This window comes from Anas platyrhynchos, chromosome 17 (genome assembly GCF_047663525.1).
Source record: "Anas platyrhynchos isolate ZD024472 breed Pekin duck chromosome 17, IASCAAS_PekinDuck_T2T, whole genome shotgun sequence".
In the NCBI taxonomy this organism is placed as follows: Eukaryota; Metazoa; Chordata; class Aves; order Anseriformes; family Anatidae; genus Anas; species Anas platyrhynchos.
In genome coordinates, this window is record NC_092603.1 from 3,082,002 (window position 1) to 3,091,752 (window position 9,751).

At 53.6% G+C, this 9,751-nt stretch overlaps 1 protein-coding gene across 1 annotated transcript; it reads right to left on the reverse strand.

Moving 5' to 3' along the window:
* Nucleotides 1–422: 422 nt before the first annotated feature.
* On the reverse strand, nucleotides 423–1,364 carry LOC113841277 (olfactory receptor 14J1-like). Its single transcript, XM_027447955.3, has one exon. The coding sequence runs from the start codon at nucleotides 1,362–1,364 to the stop codon at nucleotides 423–425; it is 942 nt and encodes a 313-aa protein (XP_027303756.2).
* Nucleotides 1,365–9,751: the final 8,387 nt, after the last annotated feature.

Sequence of the window (9,751 nt, forward strand, 5' to 3'; positions counted from 1 at the left end):
GACAGAGCCCAGCGGGCAGTGAGGGGCAGCCCTGAGGGCCACCAGGGCAGCTCCTGCATGTGGCAGCTGGGCTCTTGGCCCTGAGCCCCTCCTGCGTGCTGGGGCTGCTCCCCCAGCTCCAGAGTAGATGGGAAGAGAGGGATACTGAGACCATTGAATTTATGCTGTCTTCTTTATTGTCTATACCTACAGAGGAAGCCTAGTTCAATAGGTTGAATGGAAGATGTAGTCAAAGTAAAAAAATTACTAAATAAATTAAAGCAATATCAAAAGTTATGAAAATAACAAAAACAACAAATGAGATGAAAATCTCTCATGTCAGTTTCTCAAATAGAATGGTACCGTTTGGAGGATTATTATTATTCTTACAATATGATAATAATACTAAGTATAAAAATGGTACAATACAAATCACAATAATGTTAACAACACTGATGCTTAAGAAGCACATATAGAAACAATTTCCTCACTGCAGCCTTGAGTTCCTGGTTCCTCATGCTGTAAATGAGGGGGTTCACTGCTGGAGGTACCACTGAATACAAAAGTGACACCACCAAGTCCAGAGATGGGGAAGAGATGGAAGCGGGCTTCAAGTAGGCAAACATGGAAGTGCTGAGAAAGAGGAAGACCATGGCCAGGTGTGGGAGGCACGTGGAAAAGGCTTTGTGCCGGCCCTGTTCAGAGGGTATCCTCAGCACTGCCCTGAAGATCTGAAAATAGGACAGCACAATGAAAACAAAACAAATAAATGCTAAAGAAACACTAAACACAAGGATGCCAATTTCCCTGAGATAGGAATCTGAACAGGAGAGCTTGAGGATCTGGGGGATTTCACAGAAGAACTGGTCCACAGCATTGCCTTGGCAGAGGGGCAGGGAAAATGTGTTGGCTGTGTGCAGGACAGCATTGAGAAAGCCACTGCCCCAGGCAGCTGCTGCCATGGTGGCACAAGCTCTGCTGCCCAGGAGGCTCCCATAGTGCAGGGGCTTGCAGATGGCAACGTAGCGGTCATAGGCCATGACAGTGAGAAGATAAAATTCTGATGCAATCAAGAAGACAAACAGAAAGACCTGTGCAGCACAGCCTTGATAGGAGATGGCCCTGGTGTCCCAGAGGGCATTGGCCATGGCTTTGGGCAGAGTGGTGGAGATGCAGCCCAGGTCGAGGAGGGCGAGGTTGAGGAGGAAGAAGTACATGGGGGTGTGGAGGCGGTGGTGGCAGGCTACGGCGCTGAGGATGAGGCCGTTGCCCAGGAGGGCAGCCAGGTAGATGCCCAGGAAGAGCGTGAAGTGCAGGAGCTGCAGCTCGCGTGTGTCTGCAAATGCCAGCAGGAGGAACTCGCTCACAGAGCTGCTGTTCATCATTCTCTGAGCTAGAAAATGGCTGTCTGTTGAAGAAGAGAAGGCAGAGCAAAGTTAGAACAGACTACTTAAACTAAAACCTATTACAAGCCTAAGAGCACCCCCAGCCCAAGCCCCTCTTTTTGCAGCAGAACCTCAAAGACTCTCAAAGCCTACTGCATTGCCCACTGCCCTCCCAGAAACAAGACGCAGCAGGAGACCCTTCTAGGCCCTGCTGCTGCATGGCCCTGCAGCCAGAAACTTACCTTGTCAAGGGCTGTGCAGGATTCTCCTGCAGGCAGCTCTCAGCATCCTCCCACTCTCAACTGCCTTCAGCCACTCTCTCCTTTTCTTCTCTCTGTGTCTGTGCCTCTGTGTCTCTTTCCTGCTGCTCTGTGCAGAGGACACAGCTGCTCCTGGGCACAGCTGTCTCTCTGCACCACGGCCCTCTTGCCACGAGCTCTCTCTGTCCCACGAGCCCGGCCCAGCTTAGCAGCACAACACCAGCCCAAGGCACTGCAATCACCCCTCTGGGTTCTGGGAGCCCCTTTGCTGATGAGCCCATGAACCTCAGGCGCTCAGAGACAATTGAAGACATCTCTCCAGAAGTCCAAGTCAGAGGCAAGTTTCCTGCAGTGTCCCCCTGAGGGCCAGCACTGACACAGCCTCCCTTGGAGCTCGTTAGAGCAGAACCCTGGAGGCAGTGAGGACAAGGAGACAAAGGCAATGTAAAGGTGACACTGAAGTGTAGGAAAACTGGATGTGTGTCACCAAGTACAAGGGCCAGGACTTGACATCCATCTCATCTTAAGGGGGATCCTTTCCCTTGACAGTTTGCTCAGGGCTCTTTGTGGGGCAGTAGGAGATGGGGATGTGCATGGCCAAGTGCAGGAGAATGGTACGACCCCTGCCTGGTTCATGGGAGGGGATGAGGAGGCAATGAGGCCCTGGTGCTTTAACGAGCAGCTGTCTCCTAATCGGTGTCAGTGGCAGAGACAACAGCCATAGCCGTGGGCACAAAGACCTGGGTCCTGCTGGGACTTTGAACCCTGTCATAGCCCTTGCTCCTCTCCAAACCAGGATTGCCTAGAGAATCCCAGACCTGTACCTCCTTACTGGTTAGTTGTAGACACTTGTCCTTGTGGTGTCATACCAGATCTGAGCTGAGTCTGATAACTCAGATTTTTTTGGTGGCCATGCTTCTCGTAAGGCAGCTCTGTAGGAAGTTGGCCTGGTTCCTGCTGAGCAGGCACCACTGCTCGTAGGGCATCCCTCGTGGTGCCCAGGCCCTCCTCATCGTGTATACTTAGCAGTGTCCCAGTCTGCTCTGATGTGCAGCGTTACTCTCCCTCTCGTTCAGGATTGGGCTCTTCTCCTTGTAAAGGTCTAGAGGTTTCTTTAGACAAAATCCTGTAGTTTCTCAAGCTCCCAGCACACTGATGCTCCCTTCTGTCAGCTGTTCATGTCTGCAGGCAGGTACACAGTTCAGCCTTCATGTGATTGTGCTGTCTCTGACATTACAGCAGTATTGGGAGGTACAGGAGACACAGAATCACACACAGAATCACACAGAATTGTCTACGTTGGAAGAGACCTCAAGATCATCGAGTCCAACCTCTGACCTAACACTAACAAGTCCTCCACTAAACCAACATTTGGATAATACAGGAGTAACCAGTTGAATGGAACTGCAACACAGTCACAGAAAGGTATTGGGTAGAAGGCTGCCAGATTCTACTTTCTCTGTTCTTCATTCTCATGTATGCTGTCAGTTTCTCGAGAGCTGTGTCCTAAATGTTATGGGGCTGTGCAGTACAAAGTTAGAAGGGCCAAAGCCCAGCTGGAGCTTAATCAATCCATTCATGTCAAAGACAATAAACACTGCTAATATAAATACTTTAAATTAAAGAGGATTAAGAATCATCATAAATTATTGGATGTGGGGGGAAACCTGATGCCAAGAGATGAGGTAAAGGCTGAGGTACTTAATGCCTTCTTTGCCTCAGTCTGTAGCAGCAAGACCAGTTGTTCCCCTGGTCATTTCTTCCTCCTCATGGCCAGTGCCCACCTTTTAGGGTGGTTTGTGTCTTTTTCTTTTTTCTTTTTTTTTTTTTTTTTCTCCTGCTCTTTCCTACTACCAAAGCAGGCTCCATCAGGGTGGAAACCACTCCTGAAGTAGGCATCCCAACCCACCAGGCTCCTTGTGGCCTCTCATCCAAGCAGACACAAGTCACCTCAGCAGCAGCTTCCAAGCCAGGGGCCTGTTGCTGGCCTTGCAGCTTCTTGGGTAGACACAGCCAAGCCTTGTGCCTGCTTCTGCCTAGTCATGGACTCAAGCAGAAGGGACAGGACAACCCATGTTGAGGCCTTCTTTCTGCCTGGGTCATCCTGGGTCTGGGGGCCAAGCAGGTGCCTTCTGCTGGCCTAGCAGGGCCACTGCCAGATGTCAGCCCAAAATTGCAGCTCCCAGGGAGAAGTCAAGGCTGACCTGCCACCTCCAGACACAAGTGACCTCACAGTCCCTTTCTGTGACACATTCCTGCTGCTGCCCTTTCAAGTGCAGAGACGGAAGTGACCTCACAGTCCCTGCCACAGTCACATTGCTCCTGCTGGGGCAGGAGCTGACTACTTTCTAGTTCCCAAAGGAATAAGGCGCAACCTTCTGGGTTAGAGAGTAAACAAATGTTTAATGCGAAGGTTTGGTGTTCTTCTGTGTTTAGGGTATGGGCAGGCTCTGTGGTTTAGTTCATTTTTACATCTGCCTAGAAGCCGAGGTTTAAATAGAGCATTTTAATACTAATGTTAAGGGAAGGGATTAGGGTGAGCAAGAGAGTAAAGGTAAGGGAAAGGGGCTATAGGCTGAGCTTTGCTTCAAGGGATACTTTGTGTTCAAGCATTACAGAAGTGGATTCCTGTCAGAGTGTTGGAACAGCATTTAGATTTAGGGATTAAGACTACTGGTTAAAATATTGTAAGGGCCATACATGACTGTACAAGTCAGTGTTTCTGCATAATCTACATTACATGATTCCTCTTACCTCTACGAAATCATTAATTTCTGCTGGCAATGCTCCTCTTGCCACCCGAAAATCTCACATCTCTTGTGTCCAGGTTGCTCCTGACCTCCCCATATCTTATTGGGATCAGCTTTCTGATGACATCCATGACATAGGCAGTATATGTCTCACCTCTGTGGGCTATTCTGTTCTTCAGAGAGAAGTGGCATTGTAGTCAGGAGGGAAAAGGGCCTAAAGGAGCATCCTGCCCAGTATGCCCATCAGCTCTGCCTCTCTACAAAATTGCGCATCCTACCTACTAGTTTTGTTTCCAGAATAGCTTCTGTGGATCTCGAGTTCTTTTTCCAGGCCCTCACAAATACTTCATTTTTGGATGTGTAGAGATGGGATAAGGAAAGCAATGCGCGGATAGACCTGAGCTTAGCAAGGGATGCAAAGAATAACAGGAAGAGATTCTAGAGATACATAGCTCAGAAAAGAAAGGCCTAGGAGAGTGTACCCCCTCTGATGGATGAGAAGGGTAAACTGGTAATGACAGGCATGGAGAAGCTTGAGGGCCTCAACAACATCTTTGCCTCAGTCTTCCCTGCCAGTCAGGCTTCCCAAGTCTTTCATTTCCCTGAAGCCATGGATGGAGGCTGGGAGGCAAAGTCCCACCTGCTCTTAGTGAAAAGCAGGTTTGAGACCACCTGAAGAAACTCAACAAGTACATGTCTATGGGGCTTGATGACATGCATCCCATGGTCCTGAGGGAACTGGCTGATGTAGTTGTCAAGCCTCTCTCCATCATATCTGAAAAGTCCTGGCAGTTGGGTCAAGTCCCTGGTGACCTGAAAAAGGAAAACATCACTCCCATTATTAAAAAAGTATAGAAAGGAGGACCCAGGGAACTGCTGAATGGTGAGCCTCACCCCTGTGCCTGAAAAGATCATGAAAAAGATCCTCCTGGAATCAGTGTCAAGGCACATGCAAGACAAAGAGGTGATCTCAGACAGCCAGCATGGCTTCTCCAGGGGGTAAATCTGGTAGCTTTCTACAATGGAGTGACTACATCAGACAACAATGGAAGACGTACTACCTACTTGGATTTCTGTAAGACCTTTGACACTATCCCACATGACATCCTGATCTCCAAATTGGAGAAATACGCATTTGATGGCTGCACCACTGAGTGGATAAGGAGTTGGCCTGAAGGTCACACCGAGAGAGAGGTGGTCAGTGGATCTATGTCCAAGTGGAGGCTGGTGATGAGTGGTGTACCTCAGGGGTCTGTCCTGGGACAGGTATTGTTTAATATTTTTATCAATGACATAGACAGTGGGATCGAGTGCACCCTCAGCAAGTGTGCAGATGACACCAAGGTGAGTGGTGTAGTTGATGCAACAGAGGAAGGGATGCCATCCAAATGGTTCTGGGAAAGCTTGAAATTTGGCCCCATGTGAACCTAAGCAGGTTCAATAAGTCTAAGTGCAAAGTGCTGCACCTGGGCCGGGGAAATCCCGTAAAGGAGAATAGGCTGGGAGAAGAACTGATTGACAGTAGCCCTGCAGAGAAGGACTTGGGGGTTCTGCTGAACGAAAAGCTCGACATGAGCCAGCAGTGTGTGCTTGTAGCCCAGAAGGCCAACTGTATCCTGGGCTGCATCAGCAGAGGAGTGGCCAGCAGGTGGAGGCAGGTGATTCAGCCCTTCTACTCTACCCTTGTGAGACTCATCTTGGAGTCCTGCATCCAGGACTGGGGCCGCCAGCACGAGAAGGGTGTGGGTCTGTTAGAACAAGTCCAGAGGAGGGCCAAGAAGATGATCAAGGGGCTGGAACACCTCTCCTCTGAAGAAAGGCTGAGAGAGCTGGGGCTCTTCAGCCTGGAGAAGAAAAGGTTTCAGGGTGACCTCATTGCAGCCTTTCAGTACTTAAAGGGGGCTTATAAAAAAAATGGAGAGTGACTCTTTGCTCAAGGACATCACAGTCCCTGCCATGCCCCAAGGGGACAAACAGCTGAAGTTAGGGATAGGAGTGGGTTTGAAGATGAGATGTGTTGTGTGTGTGGTGGAGGGTTAGGTGGTCAATTTAACATTTAGGGATTAGAGGTCAACTTCTAGGGCTAATGTAATGGAAGGGCTTTGAGGGAGGGATTGGTGTTCTGCTCAAGATGCCTGCTCAAGGTGTAGGATAAGGGCAAGCTTTGTGGGTCAGAGTTTTGTTTAGTTCTTGGATGAGGGCTAGGGCTAATGCTGGCATTCTAATTCATGATTAGGCTTAATCATCCTTCTGCTTGACCTTCAAGTACAAGATGTTTTTGACATCTGCCTTTTCCAAGTCCCGAGAAACCTCTATGATCAATCTGTTCTTTCCAAGGCCTCTCAGATCTTATGACAACGTCTGCAGCAGTTCCACCAGCATGTCTCTCACTCTTCCCACTCAACTGCTAAGCAACCTGAGGATTGAACAGGGGTATGATGAAGGTTTGGGAAAGGGCTTGGTAAAAACCTCTAAGCACAGCCTTTATGGGCTTCACACAGACAGCGAGGGTGGTGTCAAAGAAAGCCGTGACACTCGTGAGGACTAAAGAGCAGGTGGATAAGACATTGGGCCTGCCAACACAGGACACACACACATGAAAACTGCATGGGAGGGAAGAGGAAGATTGGATCCAAAATGTAGATTATGAAAGACCATGAGTATCACCGTGGCACTGCAGGAGAGCTCCAGAAATGGAACAAAACCACAGAAGGTGTCTATGACACTGGGGCCACAGAACTGTAGCTGGGAGAAGGAGAAGGAATTCTTGTACATGAGAGAAATTCCCCTGGTTCAGGTACAGCTGCCTTCTGGAGCCAGACCTTCCACTACTCGAGCCTTGCAGAGAACAGGGATGGCATATAGCCCAGGGCTGACCATAGGACATGGTCCCCAGCAGGAAGCACTGCGGTCATGCAGAAGGTGCAGCTGAGAGTGCTGCCACCTCTGTGAGCAAAGGGGGTGCTGTCCCCAGCTTGGAAGCTGGCCAGCATCTGGTGCAGGGTGCTGGAGCTGTACAAGGTGTGCAAGGAAGAGAAATCTTCCCCAGAAAGAAGGCCACAGGCATCTGCAGGTGTTTGGTGTCCATCATCAGCACAGTGATGAGGGTGTTTCACATCCCAGTCACTTTGCTGGTCATGTAAGAGAGGAGGAAGAGATGTTTGTAAGGGTTGAGGAACTTCCATATTCACAGTAGTGGAAACTCAGCCAATGATGGCTTATTGCGCCATTCCCCTTTCCTCATGAAAACCCTTTTAGGCCGCCAGCTCTACCCAGCCGTCGGAAAAAGAGCCCGTCTGCCAGCGGCAGCCTTGGCCGGGCCTCGGCCTGGCGGCCAGCTCTACCAAGCCGTCGGAAAAGGAGCCCGTCTGCCCGCGGCAGCCTCGGCCGGGCCTCGGCTGGGCCGCCAGCTCTACCCAGGCATTACAATCCGAGCCAATCTGCCCGCGGCAGCCTTGGCCGGGCCTCGGCCGGGCCGCCAGATGTACCCAGCCGTTGGAAAAGGAGCCCGTCTGCACGCGGCAGCCTGGGCCGGGCCTCAGCCGGGTCGCCAGCTCTACCCAGCCATCGGAAAAGGAGCCCGTCTGACCGCGGCAGCCTGGGCCGGGCCTCGAAAGGGACGCGAGGTCTGTCCAGGCATCACAAACCGAGCCTATCTGCCCGCGGCAGCCTCAGCCGGGCCTCAGCCGGGCCGCCAGCTCTACCCAGCCATCAGAAAAGGAGCCCGTCTGCCGGCGGCAGCCACAACCGGGCCTTGGCCGGGCCGCCAACTCTCCCCAGCCGTCGGAAAAGGAGCCCGTCTGCCTGCGGCAGCCTCGGCCGGCCCTCGGCTGGGCCACCAGCTCTACCCAGCCGTCAGAAAAGGAGCTCGTCTGCCAGCGGCAGCCTGGGCCGGGCCTCGGAAGGGACGCCAGATCTATCCAGGCATCACAAACCGAGCCGATCTGCCCGCGGCAGCCTCGGCCGGGCTTCGGAAGGGACGCCAGGTCTATCTAGGCATCACAAACCGAGCCGATCTGCCCGCGGCAGCCTCGGCCGAGCTTCGGCCGGGCTGCCAGCTCTACCCAGCCGTCGGAAAAGGAGTGTGTCTGCTCGCGGCAGCCTCGGCCGGGCCTCGGAAGGGACGCCAGCTCTACCCAGCCGTCGGAAAAAGAGCCCGTCTGCCCGCAGAAGCCTCAGCCGGGCCTCGGAAGGGATGCGAGGTCTATCCAAGCATTACAAACCGAGCCCGTCTGCCCGCAGCAGCCTCAGCCGGGCCTTGGCCGGGTCGCCAGCTCTACCCAACCGTAGGAAAAGGAGCCCGTCTGCCCACGGCAGCATCGGCCGGTCCTCAGAAGGGATGCCAGGTCTGTCCAGGCATCACAAACCGAGCCCGTCTGCCCGCGGCAGCCTCGGCCGGGCCTCGGCCGGGCCGCTAGCTCTACCCAGCCGTCGGAAAAGGAGCCCGTCTGCCCGCGGCAGCTTCGACCGGGCCTCAAAAAGGAAACGCCAGGTCTGTCCAGGCATCACAAACCGAGCCCGTCTACCCGCGGCAGCCTCGGCCAGACCTCGGAAGGGACGCCAGGTCTATCCAAACATCACAAATCGAGCACGTCTGCCCGCAGCAGCATCAGCCGGTCCTCAGAAGGGATGCCAGGTCTGTCCAGACATCACAAACCGAGCCTATCTGCCCGCGGCAGCCTCGGCCGGGCCTCGGCCGGGCCTCCAGCTCTACCCAGCCGTCGGAAAAGAAGCCTGTCTGCCCGCGGCAGCCTCGGCCCAGCATCGGCCGGGCCTCCAGCTCTACCCGGCCGTTGGAGAAGGAGCCCGTCTGCCCGCGGCAGCATCGGCCGTGCCTCGGAAGGCACGCCAGGTCTATCCAGGCATCACAAACCGAGCCTATCTGCCCGCGACAGCCTCGGCCAGGCCTCGGCTGGGCCGCCAGCTCTACCTAGCCGTCGGAAAAAAAGCTCGTCTCCCGGGGCAGCCTCTGCCAGGCCTCGGAAGGGACGCCAGCTCTACCCAGCCGTCGGAAAAGGAGCCCGTCTACCTGCGGCATCCTCGGCCGGGCCACGGAAGAGACGCCAGGTCTATCCAGGCATAACAAACCGAGACTATCGGCCCGCGGCAGCCTTGGCCGGGCCTCGGCCGGTCCGCCAGCTCTACCCAGCCGTCGGAAAAGGAGTGCATCTGCTCGCGGCAGCCTCGGCCAGGCCTCAGAAGTGATGCCAGCTCTACCCAGCCGTCGGAAAAAAAGCCCGTCTGCCCGTAGAAGCATCGGCCGGGCCTCGGCCGGGCAAACAGTTCTACCCAGCCGTCGGAAAAGGAGCCCGTCTGCCTGCGGCAGCCTCGACCGGGCCTCGGCCTGGCCGCCAGCCCTACCCAGCCATCGGATAAG

Excerpts from the sequence above, each read along its gene's own strand:
- LOC113841277 (XM_027447955.3), bottom strand. The coding sequence starts at position 1,364 with ATGATGAACAGCAGCTCTGTGAGCGAGTTCCTCCTGCTGGCATTTGCA.